Source organism: Pseudochaenichthys georgianus, chromosome 13, assembly GCF_902827115.2.
Source record: "Pseudochaenichthys georgianus chromosome 13, fPseGeo1.2, whole genome shotgun sequence".
Classification (NCBI taxonomy): domain Eukaryota; kingdom Metazoa; phylum Chordata; class Actinopteri; order Perciformes; family Channichthyidae; genus Pseudochaenichthys; species Pseudochaenichthys georgianus.
Genome location: NC_047515.1, coordinates 28,125,081 through 28,144,710, shown reverse-complemented (window position 1 = coordinate 28,144,710; position 19,630 = coordinate 28,125,081). Strand labels below are relative to the sequence as shown.

At 40.8% G+C, this 19,630-nt stretch overlaps 2 protein-coding genes and 1 long non-coding RNA gene across 4 annotated transcripts in view; 2 read left to right on the top strand and 1 right to left on the bottom strand.

Annotated features, from left to right (window-relative positions):
* The window catches only part of tlcd2 (TLC domain containing 2), a 34,743-nt gene extending 29,026 nt beyond the window's left edge, over positions 1-5,717 (top strand). Inside the window, exon 4 of the mRNA XM_034098195.1 lies at positions 2,660-5,717. Within this exon, the coding sequence (XP_033954086.1) occupies positions 2,660-3,040 (381 nt within the window). The 3' untranslated portion in view covers positions 3,041-5,717. The remainder of the gene's footprint in view (positions 1-2,659) is intronic.
* Positions 5,718-6,354: 637 nt separating this feature from the next.
* ccdc92ba (coiled-coil domain containing 92Ba) lies at positions 6,355-18,523 on the top strand. 2 transcript variants are annotated; one of them, XM_034098095.2, is made up of 4 exons: positions 6,355-6,620; positions 7,295-7,435; positions 12,337-12,384; positions 15,279-18,523. In XM_034098095.2, exons 1-4 carry the CDS (start codon positions 6,512-6,514, stop codon positions 15,995-15,997), a joined length of 1,017 nt encoding a protein of 338 aa, XP_033953986.1. In that variant the 5' UTR covers positions 6,355-6,511; the 3' UTR covers positions 15,998-18,523. The 2 variants fall into 2 exon arrangements, with proteins under 2 accessions (XP_033953986.1, XP_033953987.1); XM_034098096.2 differs by having other exon boundaries at positions 6,541-6,981.
* LOC117457853 (uncharacterized) lies at positions 6,515-15,343 on the bottom strand. Its single transcript, XR_004553368.2, has 3 exons — positions 15,255-15,343; positions 13,968-14,019; positions 6,515-6,594 (listed from the first exon to the last, which is right to left on the bottom strand). It is a non-coding gene; the product is annotated as an uncharacterized lncRNA (long non-coding RNA).
* Positions 18,524-19,630: the final 1,107 nt, after the last annotated feature.

The following is a 19,630-nucleotide window of genomic DNA, read 5'->3' as shown; positions in this document are numbered from 1 at the left end:
CTCAGGGAGACTGCTCCCAGCCGAAAGAAAAGCTACCGTATCCCTGAACGGTTGGTGCTGGCCCTGAAGAAGGAGATAAAGCTGATGTTAGAGCTGGGGATCATCGAAGTGTCAACCAGTGAGTGGTGCAGTCCAGTGGTGCTTGTACCAAAGAAAGATGGCTCGTTACGATTTTGCATTGACTTCAGATATCTTAACAGCATCTCGAAGTTTGACCCATACCCCATGCCAAGAATCGACGAGTTGTTAGAGAGGGTGGGACGAGCAAAGTTCATCACCACATTGGACCTCACCAAGGGGTACTGGCAGGTGGCACTGGCACCGGAGGCCAAGCTGCTGACGGCCTTTACTACCCCGTTTGGACTGTTCCAGTTCCGGGTAATGCCCTTTGGACTGCATGGTGCCCCTGCGACCTTCCAGAGGCTCATGGACCAAGTACTGCGGGAGTTTGCAACATTTTCCGCAGCTTACTTGGACGATGTCGTGATCTTCAGCCAAACATGGGAAGAACACAGGGATCACCTACAACAGGTCCTCCATGCGATCCAAGCTGCTGGACTGACCATCAACCCCCGTAAATGCGCCTTTGCCAAGGAAGAGGTGGAGTACCTGGGCTACGTCATTGGGGGAGGTGTCATCCGCCCACAACTGAGTAAGATCGAAGCGATTACCGCCTACCCCGTGCCAACCACAAAGAAGAAGGTAAAGTCCTTCTTGGGGTTGGTCAATTGGTACCGGAAGTTCATCCCTCAGCTGTCAGAAAGAGCAGTGGTGTTGACCAACCTCACCAAGGCCTCGGTGCCAGCCAAAGTCCGCTGGAACGAGGACTGTGACAGAGCTTTCAAGGATCTGAAGCAAGCCATTACCACTGAGTCGGTCCTTCACTCACCAGACTTTGAACAGCTATTCACCCTTCAGACAGATGCCTCAGGGGTAGGCCTTGGAGCGGTATTGCTACAGGAAGTGGATGGGGAGCTGAAACCGGTGGTTTTCCTCAGTCGGAAGCTGTTGGACAGGGAGACAAGGTACTCGACCATTGAAAAGGAGTGCCTGGCGATGAAGTGGGCCATCGACTCCCTGAGGTACTACCTTCTCGGACGGCAGTTCATCCTGGAGACAGACCATCGTGCACTTCAATGGCTTCACAAGATGAAGGACGCAAACATGCGTATCGCCGGGTGGTACCTTGCCTTGCAGCCGTATAACTTTACGGTCAGGTACCGGCCGGGGAAGTCAAACCTGGTAGCTGACTGGTTGTCCCGAAGCCAAAACGGTTAGAACACTGTGCTTCCTGGGGAGAGGGGGAAGGAAATGTGACGAAGGTAACTTCGCCACGGCTTCGGGCTGTGTAATCTTGCACATGGGGATTTGCACAGTACAGTCAAACATTGCCTATTTGCACATTTTATACTGTTCATTGATGTAGTGGGTATTAAATGAGTCAACTGTATTAAATTGTGATGTCGTCTGGCAGACGCTGGTCGGGCTCTCGGCTCCACCTGGAAAGAAAGGGGAGTTATAGCAAGAGCGCCAAAAGTGTTGGTTTGTGTAGATTGACAGCGGTTGAGATTATGTGCAAGGGATATGTTTAGTGTGTAAAGGTCACGATATATAAGGTGCATTAATGGTACAGGTTACTCCTATAACAGTCAACATCATAACACTCACCTCCGCCTGCTCTCCCGTCTCCGGTCCCAAGGTCCGTCATCGTAAAGGGTCCCCGGGGAAACAGCGGGTCCTTTTTATCGTTCCGGATGGGGTCAAAGGAGCAGGTTGGAGGCGGGGGTGATTTGTTATTAGGTACATTTGGCGTGTTAGTTTAGAACGGGTTTTCTTTTCATACCGTAATTAAATAGAATGTAAGTAAAGGATGTTTGTCATTCTCCAGTAAAGGATGTTTTGTGAATAACTACGGTCCTTATCTGAGCTGACCATCTCTGCACATGCCACCCCTTTTGGATGGTACGGGCCGATGGGTGAGGCTATAAAGGGTGGCATGTTGGGCTCATTTGGGGGGAAATAGTGTGGGAGACAGTCATTGTGAAATATTGATGTGGGCGACCAGGCACCAACTGATGAATAAATACCCACACCGGGTTGTATCAAGACGTTCTGCCTCTGTCTCCTTACTTGGTCGGGCCGCTCAAGTGACGTCGTTCACAAGTGGTGTCAGAAGTGGGATTCGACAAGTAAGGAGGGGAAAATGAAGAGAGGAGAAAAAAAAACGACCAAATAGAGGTGTCCGGTGACGGGGAGGCTAAGCATGGAGTAGCATACCCGCATCTTTATTTGCCCATAATGCATCATAAAAGTACTTATAATGCATTATGATCTTCTTATATCACTAACCTTTAGATAAGTGCAGAGGGTCACTCCGTCATTATGTTTTATTACAATTATCATGACATTATTACTTTTTTGTCAAGTATCACAATTATATAAAAAACATATATCTGTATTATAAAATCTTTCTTATATTGTTATAAAGAGTTATGAATATTTATAATTTACGCTTTTTTTAATCAAGACAACTATATTTTGACAGTGCTATCAAAATATTATAATGCATTATACACATAGAAAATGTATGCACTTTTGGTTCTATGCTCTGCCAAACTAATATTAACCTTCCTCTTCCTCCTCTGTTCTTCCTCTGCAGGTGATCACCTGTTTCGGCTTCTCCGTGCTCACCTGCCGCTACGTGGGCTTCTCCGTGGTGGCCCTGATGGTGGAGATAAACTCTGTGTTCCTCCACCTCAGGCAAATGCTGCGTATGGCCGGCAACGCCACGAGCACGCTGTACCGCGTCAACAGCATCATCAACCTGGGCACGTACGTGGTGTTCCGCATCAACACGCTGGCCTGGATGACCCGCTGGCTGGTGCTCAACAGGGACAACGTGCCGCTCATGGCCTACACTCTGGGCAGCGTCGGCATGGCCGTCATGACGGTCATGAATATCGTGCTGTTCTGTCGGCTACTCAGGAGCGACTTTTTGAAGAGCAGCACCCGGGAGAACAAGAAGGAGAAGGATATGTAGAGAAGAGGGGAAGGATTATGATAAATACACAGACTCATTGTATGTTAACGCCCTGTGGCTGAGATTTGGCAGTTTGTGTGTAATATACCTAAAGCTATAGGAAATATTTTTAATCTCTGATACTGTATAGGTACATGCACACAAGTAGTACTTAAATGTCCTGACATCAAACACAGATTACACAGGTCAATATGTTAAAGAAACATTTAGTTGTTGTTTTAAATGTAGGCTTGTGTATTTATGTGTGGTTTAATCATCTCTGTGCCAGTATTGGCTCTCTAAAGGTAAATGGAGGTTTATGTCATGCCTTGAAAAACAACATCCAACGCCTTATTTCCCACAGAGTGTTTAAGCTAAATCTGTTCTAAAATGTAGCTTAAGTGAAGACACACTGTTCATTACACAAACCGGCCAACAATCCTTTATATTTCCATAGCAAATATCTTAACAATAACATTTTATTTATACATTATATGATACTGTTGTGGGTTTGTTCACATCTCTCTCCGCAAAAGTCTTTTTTAATCCAACACGTCCTCTACCGAAAAACTGCCTGCTACCTCAGAAAGCTTTTAACAATGATTTGGCTCATTCTTACACAAGTTTGCTGTCAGTTTTCAGTTATTTTTTAAAACAAAAACAAATTGTACATACAAACGGTATTTCTCTGCAAGCATATCAAGCAGGATAGAAACAGTAATATGGTGAATACTTTGAAGTAACATGTAGGCCTACATAAAACAGATCAGGATCGATCACAAAATGCAGTACAGCTTGTTATATTGTAACCAAACACTTAAGGTTGTGAATGCTTTTGCCAAATTGTATTAAAATAGGAAAAGTAAATAAAAAATCATGAACCAAACAGCAACAAATATGTCGTGCATAAGATAAATCTTTATTGTTTTTAGTGTTACAGCAGCATAATAAAAGACAAAGAAGTTAGCACGAAAGATTAGCAGGATTTAAATGTATATTATACATATATTTCCAGTATAACCCTCATTCTTAAAATATAATCTGCTGTATTTTTCACTCCTTGAAACCTGTGAAATGGAAACAGTAGACGCTGAATGACCATAAGAATTGCTCCAAGATACTGACACAAATGTTTTGAATGTTTTTAATATATGGTGTTCTTGGTGAAGTGAGTTTGCCGTAGGAGTTTTCAGACAGGCGGAGATGTTTTTCTTCATTTGGCCTTTAGGGGACAGCACACTCCTCCACATCCCCTCTCAAGAACATCAGAGGTGTCTTTGTTTCGTAACGTCTTTGTAGACGTGGGCCTCCTGCCTCTTTATATGCCTGAAGAAATACAGAAATCAATCCTGGTCCTGAGATCTGTGATTACAGCAAACCTCACACACGGCTGCTCTAACCACTATTCACAGCATCCCAGTGCTCATACAGCATGAAAAAAATCTGCAGCCATTTATGTTTTGCTTTGTGTTTTTTTTTTGTGAAATCATTGTTTTGGGGGTATTTTGTAATTTATTTGTACTAAAAAGAAGTTATTGAATGTTTTGATTATAGTGAAACTGACATGATTGCGTGAGTCGTGTTGTTTGTGAGGCACTGTGCCGATGTGGGTCTTACATTTACATTAACTAACGTCCAATGGAGGATGCTCATAGTCATTTTGAACCGATCATGTTCAAACACCTAAATCCAGCCTGTCCAATCACATTGCAAACATAATGACCGAGAGGGTCATGCTGAGAAACATGTTGTAAATATAGCTCACAAAATGACACACACAGCCTTTAAATCTGTCAACGTTAAAATTAAGACATCAATTCACTAAAGAAACGGCACTGATTCGGAGGGAGGCGTTACATTTTGATTAGTGTTGTCGTGAGTGATATTAGGATCAAAAGTAACTGCCTTGTGAAATTATATTGTGAATGTGGATTTGCAATTTCGTTTTTTTAAATAATTTTTCAATGCTTCAGGCAGCTTTACTTTTTGTTTGTAGTGAAGACACCAGTTGAAATTTGAAGTTCCTTCTCACAACTGAGCTCATATTTGTGAATGTTTTAAAGTTGTATTGGAATTGGAATTATACACGATGTTGTGCATTTTAGGAATTGTGATGAAATATATCAATGAAGTCTGAACTTTAAATTATGATTGGCCCCAGGCCGCAGGATTATTATATGGTGTTATATTTGTGGGTAGTGAACACAAGAACATTTTAGGAGAAAGTGGCAGCAGTTATTAAGTTGTGTTGCCATATCCCCATTTCTCATTATACACAGTTAATGTTGACTGCATTGATCTCCCAGAATCTGATTCTTTATCACACCCAACAAATCATACCAGTTTTATGCCGTTGCTTGTTCATTTATAGGCTTCTTTTTAACTTTATGGTGGTTGGTGAAATATTGTCTATTGTTAAGTATGAAAAAAGAAAATTCATAACAACAGTGAAGACTATTGACACTGTGCCTCATGTCTAAGACCTGAAACATCCGAATACTGAAACAGTCGACCCTGTAAGGTTGTGAAAGCAAAATCCTCCTCTTTACTCAGAGCATTAAAGTGTCACGTTTTACTGAATTATGCCTTGAATTGTAAATATAACAGCTTTTATTTTTTCATGTTTTGGCTGATTGTTTTGTAATTAAAGCTCCAATTTATATGTTTATATATTAACATTTTTTGTTCAATGTCAAAATTAAAAATACACACAAGAACAACAATGTGTTTTTCTGTCATTGACACATGCAGAAGGTTTTCAGTTAAATTCATTTGTCTGACATCTGTAAGCAGCTTTTAGGTTTATGTAATGAACAATACTCAAGTCAAAAAGGTCTAGACTAATAAATACTTGTGAATACTAAATAGCGGTGGAGTGAACCTACTCCTTATTGTAAAAGTACTGTTACCAGAATGCAGTGGTGGTAACTAAGTACATCTAAGTATTGTACATCAGTTATTTTTTTACATATTACTTTTTTTTTTGTATTTCCATTAATGCTACTTTATACTTCTTCTCTACATGTCAGATTCAAATGTTGTACTTTTTAGTCCACTACTCACTCGTTTCTTTGTACGTAGCCTATACAATATGGTATAATGCAGAAGTGTAGTATTATCTAAATGTACATTATATTGTAATGGGTCGTCATTGTGCACAATGAGTACTTTAACATTTTGTACATTTTCATAATAATACTTTTGTACTTTTACTTTGGAAATCAGGACCCTTTTCCAACACAGACAGAATGTAAAATCACACCAACAGTCTTATAGCTGACTGAATTACAGTAAGTAAACCAAAATGTACAGGTCACCTTGTATTTTATTGTATTTAAATTCTGTCCTTTGTTTCCCAATGACTTATAACAGTATTGAATGTCCCTTGCTTTATATTGATCCTCTTCAGGGTGAGGGTGCAGCTGATGGAGGGGGTTGGGGGGTGGTGGAGGGGGCTGCTCCTCCAATCAGCTGTCTTTAGTCTGTCGTACGATGATCTCGCGTGTTCTGCCCACGGTCTCTTGTTTTCATCATCCCCAGCTCAGCATCCGTCCACAGCAGCTCCATGCCTCTGTCTGGGGCCGAGGAAGAAGAATAAAAGGTGCTCATTGTTAACAAAATAATAATGATCTGCGCACTTTATCGGTGGGATTTTTGCGTTTCCAAATCCTCCTCTTCCTGATGCTGCTCGGGGTTGCAGCGGGGAGCGGTTTCGCCAGAGGATCGCGGTGCCATGCAGCGAGCTGGTTTTGCATTTTTACGCAGCTCTCCAGCCTCTCCGTCCTCTGATGCAGCGGCGTCACATGCTGCTGAAAAGCGCGTTAAGGCTTCAGATAACATGTGTTTGGGTGGATGCCGCAGCCCACAGGATTTGGAGCAGCAGTGGAGGCCAGCATGCCCGGATCCGAGGACGCTCTATAACAGCTGCTAACCATATTTAGTCGATTTTGGCACGTAACACGGTAAAATAGATTTTCGCAACGACTACAGACCTAATGATAAGTCGTCATCATTGTCTACTAAGCTGCATCCTGATTGTTAGTGCATGTTTTCTGCTATGTCTACCTTATGTATAGCTTCCACTTGACCTCAATACAGAACTTCCCTCTCTGTGGCTGACATAAGCAATGTTCCCAGTGGGAAAGTGACATTCAGCAGTTTTACAGTTTATTGTTGGATTGGAAAAGGGAGTATTTTGAAGCTGAAATGGATGGTGGAGCTAACACAAACACCTCTCAGTCCCATCCTTCTGATTTTCTCCCTCTGTCCCTGCAGAAGCGACCATGGGTGAAGAGAACAGCCTGTCAAAGCAGATAGGAAGTGTGGAGAGGAGCATCGTGTTCCTGAGACAGGAACACCTCACTTTACTGCACGGCCTCCACCTGGAGATCCTCTCCCTGCAGAAGCGATGCTCAGGTGAGGCCGAGGGTCACACTGCTGCTGCTACTGTGTGTGTGTGTGTGTGTGTGTGTGTGTGTGTGTGTGTGTGTGTGTGTGTGTGTGTGTGTGTGTGTGTGTGTGTGTGTGTGTGTGTGTGTGTGTGTGTGTGTGTGTGTGTGTGTGTGTGTGTGTGTGTGTGTGTGTGTGTGTGTGTGTGTGTGTGTGTGTGTGTGTGTGTGTGTGTGTGTGTGTGTGTGTGTGTGTGGTGTTTGTATGTGAGTGTGTGTGATGGAGATGGATAGGGCGAGCTGGCTCAGAGCCAATGCGACCAGTTATGTAGAAAACGACCCCCTCAATCACTTTGTAGCTTTGCTGCACAATCACATCTGGTCCAAAAATAATAATGTGCACGTTAATACGTGTATTATGTGTGTGGAGAGAAAGGGACTAACACATGAAGACAGATTCATGTCACACATTTTTATATTGTTATCCATGTATATGTGAGTGTTCATATCCAAAAAATCAAAGCAATGTTTGTCTGAACTTGACCTTCAGAAAGACAATCTTTTTTGTAATAAAAAGTGTGTCTTGAGATGTCTCAAGAGAGTTCACTACATATTCCTAGTAGAAAACATATTTCCTTAGAAAAAAACCTCCAACACAAATATAAATCTTTGTCCTGAAGCCGCTGAAATCCTGAATCTGCACTGCAGAGTTTTTATCTAACACAGCCTTTAATTTCCACATTCCTCAAAGGTTTTTTTATGGGATTTCTTAAGCAGGGACATCAATACACCACATCTCTTTCTGCAGAGCATCTTTAGAGCTTCTTATGAAACGATCATGCTCAGGGAACATCTGTTAAAAGCTTTTGCATGCAAATGACTGTTTTGTGTCCAAATGAAGATTAAATCGCCACTATATGCTTGGGTAAGGGGAGTTTATTGTGTTTTGCCCCTTTCAACAACAAATATTCAACAGTGTGTACAGCATACGACACCCTCTGTCCTACGACTCTACCCACATACAAGTAAAAACTCCTTTGTGGGAGATAAACTGCTTACTTTTTACTCTTTGCATTTTATTTTGTATCCTTCGGATTTGAGCCTTTGTAGACCATTTGCGTGCACACAAACCCACATAACACACTACAGGAAAGGAGGAAGCCCAGAATGCATAGGTCCTCTTTAACGTGCATCAGTAAAGTCTTGTATTAGTACTTCTGATTGTTATTTCACAGTATAATATGTGCATATGCACACTTTGCTGTTTCTTTCACAGTTGACAGTGAAGCCAGAACATTTGGGAGTCTCTGTTACTTCAGAGACCATATACTTTTTCTTGCTCATATCTTTTACACATTTTAGGTTTTTAAGTTGTACACTTTGTTGTTGGGTTTGTGTCTAATTAGCATAGCATGGATTTTGTTGAGGCCTGATGGTAGTGCAGAGCTAGTCAGTATTTCAGAGTAAATCTCGCTTGATGCTGCCAATCACTTTTTTCTCCCAGATTAAGTATTTATTCTTAAGTCCCAGAGAGGCCTACTTGAGGATGTGTTAGTTTTGAGACCATGGTTCACATATAATTGTAATTATCTCAGTTTTGTAACTGTTTAAAGAGGTTCAAAGATATACAATGCGGTAATGCTGGACAGTATTGGGGCTAGGAGCTTCTGATAGGATAATGCAGTCAGCAGTTGTGGTAGGCGTTTGCTGCCAGCTCAATAATGTGCAGCCTGGAAGGAGACGGCAAGGTTGATCTGCCCATGTTGCCGAGCATATTAGCTCTGCCTCTATACCGCTGACCGCCTTTATTGTCCTCAACTCTCCTTCTCATCCACTTAAAGGCTCTTATACTTCTCTCTCCTTGAACAATCAGGAAGTCAATATCTGTCTTTGTTTTGGTCATTTTTCTTTTAATATAATGTGTTAGTTGTGCGTCATAGAAATCAATGAGGTGTGTGTGTATGTGTCGTTCAAGATATGCAACATTCAAGGTCGAACCACGAAACAGAGCCTTGAATGCTCAGTGAGGCTGTCGGAGATAAGACAGAACTACCAAACATACCAAGCTCGGGATGTGCTGAGCTCCTCCTTTTCATTGTGAAACTGTTTCTTCAAGACATCATTCCTGTAGCCGACTTTCTGCAGTTAAATTACCCTCATCAAGTCAACACCTACCTTTTTAGCCTTGCTTGATATAAAGCTTTTTTAATAAAGCACAATTGGCACATTATTTGTTTGTTTTTCAATGTCTGCATAGTTTAGTCTTTTTTGTTTTTTAGCAAGTATAGATTTAAATAAAAATGTGTAATCCTGTATCTGGTGTTTCCTCACAGTCAATTGATGACATCTTTTATAGCTTTTTCTCATTTCTATGATTTGTATTTCTATAGTATGCTGTTCTTTTTCTGATTGATTGACATGTGTCAGGGCAGTTCTGAAAGAGGATAATGATAGATGACAGGACCTCTCAAAGTCTCCCATATTTTGCAATCAATTCACTACATAAACAGCAATCAGGCTTTCTTTCTATGCCTGTCGGAGTTCCTCTATCCGCCCTTTCCTCCCTATCTGTCTTCTTCTCTTCATGCCAGCTGCATGGGTGGGCGTGTAATGCTGACTGCAGAGAGAAAGGGTGTGACAATAGGAGCAGAAAGGCTGGGAATAATAACACATGCTGTTCTAGAGTCTGATTTATATCACCAGTAAAATTAGAAGTAAAATATTTAGTTGATATTCATAGATTTAAAGGATGTTTTTAATTAAACTAGTTTAATGGCTGATTGAACACTCAAGTTTCTGAAATGAACAAATCCATGCTTCATTAATCTAATCTGGAACCACAAACACTGCTGTTTGAGTGTGAGCTGAATGCGAAATGTAGAGATTTCCCTGTAGTCCTAAATGACATTTGAAATGACCGACAGGCCAGTCACGACCAGCAGTCAGACAACCTGTCATACACTTTAAGCTAAATATATATATTTTTTATCAGGGACAATCCAACCCTTCGAAAAACTGAGCACCAGTCTGGTACATTATCTTCTCAAAAACCTAAACTCTTTAGTTGATGTAATGCACTGACATGAGATATAATCCATTCAGCATTTAAAAATGCCAGCATGCCAGATATCATATCATGGAATATTTGGATAATCCTAATCATGTTGGAGGAGATTCTCTCATTGAGCTCTCTAAAAAAAAAGTCAGATAATCATGGATTTATTTTCCAATCTAGCATTGAGGCAAGCAAGCTGCTGAGTGTTGTTTTTTTCTCATTGCACAAGACAAATGGATGCAAAGGCCATCGACTAATGTGAGTCGTCAACATGACACACAGTATATCAGAAGAAACACGACACTCAAAGGAAAGTAAAAACTTTTGACACAAATGTTATAAGAAATTCGGCATGAGACGATGTATGATTTTATAACTGATCAGGATGAACATAAATATCCTTCACATGTGTGTCTTGTAAAAGCTGTGTTGTTAGCTTTCATAACATAGAAACTAAAAAGAGGTTTATTTAAAAAAAAATACAGGATTAAAAAAAACAAAAAACCATTGTGTGAGTTTGTTCTTTCTTACATGATGTAAGAAAGAACAAACTCACACAATGGTTTTTTGGTTTTTTTTCTGCATGGGGAGCATAGGAAATATGACTTTTAGAATGTTTGTTTTTCACAAAAAAAATATGTGTGTCCGATTTAGAATTCAATAACATATTGGTTTGTTAAACATGTAAAGTAAAGTAATTTCAGTAGATTCCATATTTTGATGATTATTGGGATACTTTTATATTACTATTATTTTGGTCAGAATAATCCTGACATAACATTTTGATATCTTCCTATAAGATAAATCACATTTATTATTATTGGTTCTCAGACAAACGCCATGTAGGCTATGACCACATACTTCATCTACAGTATGTTCCAGTGTCAACAGATGTTGTGACAAAAGCAGCTCTGCTTGACTAGTTTTTTTTCTTTTTTTTGGGTATTTGTTTGGTTTGCATTCCTCTTGAAAAGGATTGCACAGCTAACGGTATTATGTCGTATTGAGGTTGCAGTAAAGTGAGATTTTCCACAGACTGTGACAAGTAATTTAACAGGACTTTACAGTCTTTAGGCGCGTTCACACCGCAGTACTTTTCCCACTTTAGTTCCGATATAGTTCCGAAGTTCACACCAAAAAGAGCCGGAACTAAAATTAGTTAATGAGAACCTTTTTTACCCCCTTTTCCGTCCCTGCTAGAGAGCAGGGACTTTCGTGGGAGAAAAAGGTTCCTATGTCTGATTGGCTGGGCGGAATGCAAACCACCTCCCGTAAAACTCCAAAAAAGTTTTCTGAAGCCGCGATTTTATTATTCTCGCATTAGCATTAGCATTAGCCCAGTGCACAATTCAGAGACACTAACTTATGGCAAGACAAAAGAAAACTAAAGAGTTCTCATGAACTAAGTTCTCATGAACCTTTGTTGGAAAAGTACTGTGGTGTGAAAGCGCCTAATGATGTAAAGTTTCAGATTTAGCTTCACATGTATGAGCTGTAGTGACCACTCATTAATACACTGGGGTTCATAATTCACACATGGAACTACAGTTGGAGTTTTGTTTCCACACGGACATGTTAGGTGTTGTCTATATATATTGTGTGCCCTCCTGGCTTCTCTCTCTTCTTCCCGGACTGCAACCGGACAACATGACCTGAGTTACTCTCCTCTTCCTTGCACCGCCTCTGACTCCCTATCTCTCGGCACGACAGAGCCCTATTAAAATATGCTGGAAAACTGCATCAAGCATCTGTTATGCAGCACACAAAAAAATATCAGCATACAGCTTTAATAAGACATCTCAACATCTGCATTTAAGTGTAACTGTATTTCTGTCTTATGTAACGGCTCTCTCCTGTGGTTTTGTGTTTTTCAGAGTTGACAAGCGATCTAGAGGTGAAGCCTCAAGGAAGGAATCCAATAGGTATGTTAAAAAAAAAAACTTTGATGTTTATATTTTTCTCTCATTCTGCACTTAAGATAGAAAAACAGACATGTTTGCATCTCTTTGGGCTTGTTTGTTTTGGCCGCACTCAACCTCAACCCCCTATCCACCACAGCCTGCATCCCTCTCTGCCACCTCTGTCCTCTCCACCCTCCCATCCCCCAGGGAATGGATCCCTGTCAGCCACCCTCCTCTCCATTTCTGTCTCTCTCTCTCTGTCTATCTCTCTGTCTCTCATGGCTGTATCTGTGTTTCTTTGGTTTAAATAAAAAATGATTTGTCAGCGCTAAAGGGGAGCTGCACATTCTCACTATAAAAAGGCTAGGGCGGAAAATGTATGAGAATTTATGGAAATGGAGTATACTTTACACACATCGTATATTCTAATCTAACAGTCTAAAGAAATCTAAAATGTTTGGTAAAAAATATATTATAAGTTCCCCAAATATTGTAAATAAATTGCAACATCAGTCAAAAATATTCACAGTTATTCAATATTTCTCTTAAAATCAGTCAACCCTCGCCGATGCAGACAGCTGCAAAGACTGTCAGTGTTGTCTGGATGCAGGGAAGCAGTAGGCACCATTTTGTCACACCAAATTAGAGACAGAGCAGGGGAAGAGAAGTCAAAAGGCTGTGTGAATGTGTGTGTGCTTGTAGAAATGAATGTGGGGGGTTCGTGTGTGGCTGCATTACTGAGCCATTAGACCCCATCTCCTTTTCCAGGACAGGTTATCCCCAGATCCATCAATACAGCACAGCGCTCTGCTCTCCTCCCACCCTGACAAATTGATTCATCCTCTTTTTCTTTCCCTGCTCTCGTTTTTCCTTGTTGTCCCAGAGGGAGGGTCCATTTACAAGACTTTGCTGAGAACAATAGAGACGTAGAGCCAGGAAAAGGAGAGAGGAAGAGGTGGAAGGAGAGAGGTATTAAGAGGTAGCAAAGAGGGCAATTAAGGGGAAAAGACAAAGCGGCAGGATGCGGTCAGCTGCAGACGTGGAGGAGACGTATGGAAGGATATTAATATCACATTAGGTACTGTAGTCTATACTTAGCATATGAGCTCAACCTGGGTGTGGTGATGGGCGACAGAAAACCTGAGACTGATCGGTCCTCAGAGGATTCATCCTGGAGATTGAGGATGGATATGGGAAATAGAACACGCTAAAGTATCACTCGGTACAATAAAGAAAAGTTATATAGGCAGAAAATAAGAGACAGCTAGAGCAAGGGAAATATCATGAAGCATAAGATAAAGCAGCATCAAACTCAAAGATGTTATCCATGTACGAAGCCTAATATGGATCATAGTTTCACCTGCAGGCCTCACCAAACCTCCCTGCAGCCTTTGGGAGTCTCCTGCCCTGAAAACCTGACCTATTTCTATCTGCAGAGGCCTCAGTGCCAGCTCCTGTGGATGTAATCCTCCACTAAGTCAGCCCTGAGGTTGCTGCATTGGCTTTTCATTCATACTTCCCTCTCCTCTGGGGGATATGCCTCAGAGCACACATGTTGTCTACAGAAGCAAAAATAATAAGCAGACTTCAGCATTAAATCTGACCTTGATGAGGTTGAAGTTCATGGTGAAAGGAAGCCTCATGTGATGGTTTGTCCTATTTAGAGAAATGTAGTTGATGTTATGGAATTGAGGAAGTGGAATTTTTTGTTTGTATCACATATATATAAATATATAAAACACAGTATGGTGTCTTATTGATCTGTGGTGCAGCATGCCTACACCTTGCTCTATGTATACAAATAATAGATGTCTACAACAAAATTGTTCTGGCTAGCTGGTCTCCCTCAACCTATATGAATGCTTTCATGTTTTCACATTTTCCCCCTTCCATAATGCGAAATGTATTTAGATATTGAACATTTCCATGAGAACAGAAATGCAAAGTCCAAATTGAAAGGATTTTTGAGTTGCTGTTCCAAAGAATTTTAGAAATCATTTTGGATACTATGACAGTTTTGTTAATTTAAAATAAGAATGCGTATAGTTTGAGTCCATCTTAAAACAAATCCCTAAGCATGAAGGGAATTAAGATGAAATATTGCTCAGCGGGCTGTCATTTTGGAGTGGGATAGAGATTACTCTTTCATAAATGTGTCATTTCCAGCTCCTAAACAGCACTTATGCAACTAAATGTTTCTATTTTTTGAGTATCTGTTTCAGACTATGTGAGCAATTTGGTGATATCCCAAATTCTCAGACTTGGCCTCATTAACTACTCCATATTTTTATAGCGTGACTCAAAGACAGCATATGATCAGGACAATCTATTTGATCAGACATTATGCAAAGACATTCAAAAGACAGCAATACCAATATCAAAGTCTTTTAACAGGCAATGTGGCCGATCCATGTTCAGCAGATACGTGTGTTCCTCCAGTCACAAATCCATATAAGAACATGGTTTACACTCCTTCCAATTTAAAATAATGAATCTCTTAGCTGAACATTTCCAGAGCCAGTCAACAGTGACTCCAACGTTTATCTGTTTTCTAGCACAGAAGGCATCGCCTCTATAATCATATGTGCATGGGATTAGAGCTTGTGCGGCACGACAAATGCTCAGTTTAATACCATAAACTGCTCCAGGGTAATACCATACACGTGTTTAAACTGTATGTGCTGCTGTCTAGGGTTTCTATATACAAGTGCTGATTTTGTTGTAAAATGTAGTAGGTTGTAGATAGAGCATTCAACTCATTTTACACCTCGGTAATTCTTCATCTCTTGAAAGATAGGTACACAATGTATTTATGTATGCCCAAATGTAGGCCCATTTTTCAGTTACACATGTATAGAAACTCTTATTTTTAGACCTATAGGTCTGTTTACATTTCTGGTCCTTCTGTGTGTCAGAGTTGCAGGAGGAGGAGGAGTTGCTGGAGAACCGTTGTTGGGACGTGGAAAGCCGTCTGGACGAGGAGGAGTGCACCTTTGGAGAGCTGAGTCAGGAGCTGAGTCACAAAGGGACTTTGGTGGGAGTCCTCAGAGCCAATCTCAAGGAAAAGGAGCGCCATTTCCTGGAGGAGCTGAAACACCGCAGCCACTGTTCAACCATCCTGAACACGGAGCTGCAGAAACAAACAGAGGCAGCAGCGTACCTCTCCTTCCAGCTGCATGGTGCCCGCCAGAAACTGCATCGCCAGCGAATGCAGCAGAGGCAGGGACTCCTCGCACGGGCCAACAGTCAGGGGGCCCAGTACTGTGCCGAGCAGATCTCTGTCTCTCCTCAGAGGCCTTCGGGAGCCTCCCCTTCCTCTCCCGTGGTTAAACCCAAGCGTAAAAGCGTCAGGTCGTCTTTGAGAGTGGAGCGTTCCCGGGAGTGTGTTCCCATAGAGAAAGTGACGGGCCCCGCTGAGCCCACAGCCATGCCGGACCCGGCACTCTTCCTCCACCCTCGCAGGCACAGGGCCCGCTCCAGGCACGCTGTGGCACAAAGACAGGCTCCACTGGGGCTGGAGAGGGAGGATGAGGAGGAAGGAGGTGGCGAAGGGCCGATGGAGCCTCAGGGCGGAGCTGCCAGACTGCTGTCTTCAGCGGCAGCGCCCCCTGCTGCTGAGACAAAGGCAGACTAGCGAGTACTAAAGCCTGCACTTTAAACTGCAGTTTGATCACTGTATGATCATCTGAGACTGTTAATGCTGGTAACTGTTCTGCACCTTGACTGAATTGATACTGCGACTAGTTTTAGCTCATGAATTATTATATTACACTTATTGTAGTCACTTTTTTTAAATGGACTTTGATATAACCCTAAATAACTTGCAAAGAAAACTCAGAAAGTGTCACTTTAAGTCAGTCTTAGATGAATTATCTGTTTACACTGGTGTCACATGCTCAGTATACGTGGTGTAGGGCCTTATTTCAAAGCCACCCCTTTTGGACATTTGTTGATGGTGAGCGGCCATTTTAAAAGGACTACAAGCCCAACCAGGGCCGTTTCTCAATGTCGAGTATACCTGCTGCTGAGCCATTATTTCAAGTATACTACGTCATAGCCCTTACGAAAAAACACTATAGTATTACTATTGAGAATTACTATAGAAATACCACAAAAAACTGCGATAGTATTTCTATGGTGTTTTGGGACACACTATAGAGAATTACTTTAGTAATACTATAGAGTTGGCTATGGTGATCTTATAGTGAAGTTACAGTTATACTATAGTGTTTCCTGTAGTATTTCTATGGTTTTTCAGCCACTATAGGACATTATTATAGCTATACTATTGAGTTTTATGTAGTATCACTATAGTGCTTTATATATTATTTCTATGGTTTTTTGGAACACACTACAGAAAATTACTATAGTAATACTATAGAGTTGGCTATGGTGATCTTATAGTGAATCTATAGTTAATTAGCTTTAATAATGATGTATTCATCCCTATAGTAAGTATGGTATCAACAAATACAAGTTAGCAAGCAGAGCAGTTTCAATTTGAAAGATAGGGACTTTATTAACAAAATAAAATACATTGTTCACAGAATATGAATAACTTAAATGTAAAAGATGTACAAGAACAATTTCAGGCCCGAAACAGAAATGGTTGGGCAATGAAATTAAGGGGAAAAGTGTCCCAACCCCTATATATAAACACATTTCACATTCATATACTTACAACCCATGCCTCTCCACCAAGTCAGAGAAGCAAACTTTGACAAGTGTGAGGCTGGTCTTCTCGGTAAGAATTAATGTTAAATGCCCAGCATTCTGCGCCACTCTAGAGTGGCGCAGAATGCTGGGCATTTAACATGCATTTAAACAGTCCTTCTGTGCCACTCGATGACGTAGTATACTTGAAATAGTGGCTCTGCAGCAGTTTTACTCGACATTGAGAAACGGCCCAGCTGTGAGCTTTCAAGGCCTACCACAAATCAAACATGTGACCAAACATTTGTTTGCCCCCCCCTGACTGAGGCACAGCTGACATATCTGAAGCGGTATGTTCGACTCCTCCCGGTGAATAAATCACCCGATTTTTTTGACTGAAAAGAGGTGTGTTCCTGTGATAATACAAAGAGTAGAAATACAAAGGACAGTCGATTAACTTCCAATACAACAGTAGATCAGTTCTATCTTTATTACACATATGTATACCTTTCCAGTAGGTTTACATGACAATTTATTTATAAGGACACAACTCGGGTGTTGTCAGCAATATCCCCAACCATTTTGTTTTTTTTTAAATGAACCAGAACCTGTCGTTTGCCCTAACCTGGACTGCTTATCTCCGTCTGTACGTTATTGTAAACCCAACAGCAGAGAGCAACGCTTCAGGAAACAACATTTTTTTAGAAACAGATTTGACACGAGCCCTGCCAACAGTTACTGTAAATCTGTTTAAAATCAGTGTTCATGTCTTTAACTGCAGATAATTACGCTTCAGTTAGCTTTCCTTGGTGCAACTAAACTAACACTTGGTACAATTTGAACTCTACTAACTATAGTCATTGCTGTTGCCCATAGATCAATAATACTTTATTTTAGACTCTAGGTCTATCTGAAAAGGAAAAAAGAGTATTTTAACATTCAACGTTCACAACTTGAAATGTGGTTATTAAAGCAGCTGTTAAATCACTTTATACTTTGACAAAACCTGTTTTATTTGCGTTTCTGTAAGTGCATTGGATCGTGGAGGACAGATCAGACAGTCATTTTGGCCACGTGTAAACTTTCCGTCTTACACTATTGAGACCGTCTGTTTATTCAAATATACACACAGAGGCACATAAACGCTGCTTTATTTTTCTGCAGTAACTGCTTTCTATAAACAGATTGTGACGTGTTGGACCATGCGTTAGACTCAGGTGTGGTGTGTATACTAACTAAACACACACAGCACTACTTCTTCAACTAGTTTGTGTTTGGCTATTTTGTTGGGGTTTCTTTTTTCACCTCAGGCAAAACAGATAATCACAAACTTGACTACAGGTTTATGTGTGTTTTTTAAGTGGGATTGACATTTTCTATCTGTATTCTGTTCCTTTTCCCCTTTTACACACCCAAGATGAACACCTATAGAGTGACTGTGTACTGTAAATGAGGGCAGGCAGTGTGTGTGTGTGTGTGTGTGTGTGTGTGTGTGTGTGTGTGTGTGTGTGTGTGTGTGTGTGTGTGTGTGTGTGTGTGTGTGTGTGTGTGTGTGTGTGTGTGTGTGTGTGTGTGTGTGTGTGTGTGTGTGTGTGTGTGTGTGTGTGTGTGTGTGTGTGTGTGTGTGTGTGTGTTATCAAAACACATGCATATGGTGGCCCCTAGCGTTACAATGAGCGAATAGCAACTTGAAAACAAAGCAGTATAGAGATCAAATTATCACCTTAGATTACTATACTTTAATGTAGGAAATACTTTTTAAAGTTATTTATTTTTTCTCCATTCAGTACCCTTATGTAATGAATGCCTTATAATAGAGGAGCTGTGGATATTAGAAATACAGTGTGGAACATTTCTAAGTACTAAAGTTTTGTGCCCTTTTGTTTCAGAAACCCTTTTATAAGACTCTTTGGGATTTGCATATAAACTCTATTACTCTATATAATGTGGCACCTCAGTTATTTTGAAGCTGTGTCACAGTTGATTAATTCTTGAGCCATGACTCAACTTAGCATCAGTGTCTTGAATGAGCCTTCCTGCAAGGATGAATTTAATTGTGTTTAGTTGCTGTGAGGCTTTTCTTGCCTTCTGCAGCTACTGATTAAAGTTTAGCATTATGTTTAAGCAGTGTAACCTCAACAAAGCAATATATCAATATATTTATATATTATTAGTATGTCACGTCAGCCAGTTTAAGGACTCTTGAGGTATGAAATTAGATTTTATGATTGTTTAACTTTGTATTTTGTAATAGTTGAGCCCAGTATATGTTGCTTAATATTTTTCTGAATTGTTTTTGTTGATTGTCACTGCTGAATCTTTAAATGATTATTGATATGTTACACTTTATGGGAGCCATATTTAAGTGAGGAATCAGTGGTGCATGTGAAGCAGTTTTAAGCAAAGGGGCATATGTTTATGCCACATGAGACTGTCTGGGTGAAAATGTAGCCTGTTTGCGAAAATGCAAATGTGACAACGGTTTTCATTCTCCTCTCAGCTGGTACCCATAAGCATGAATGTGTGTACTATTCTTCCTCAAGTTTATTGAGATGGCAGGGGATAAAAGTACAAAGCTGTCTGGTTGAAAACTGATTTTATTTTCCTGAACTGA

Bases quoted from the DNA above. Each gene is read 5' to 3' on its own strand.
- ccdc92ba (XM_034098095.2), top strand. From the start codon at position 6,512: ATGATCTCGCGTGTTCTGCCCACGGTCTCTTGTTTTCATCATCCCCAG. The intron at 7,436-12,336 runs GTGAGGCCGAGG...TGTGTTTTTCAG, and splicing joins CCTGCAGAAGCGATGCTCAG to AGTTGACAAGCGATCTAGAG. The intron at 12,385-15,278 runs GTATGTTAAAAA...TCTGTGTGTCAG, and splicing joins TCAAGGAAGGAATCCAATAG to AGTTGCAGGAGGAGGAGGAG.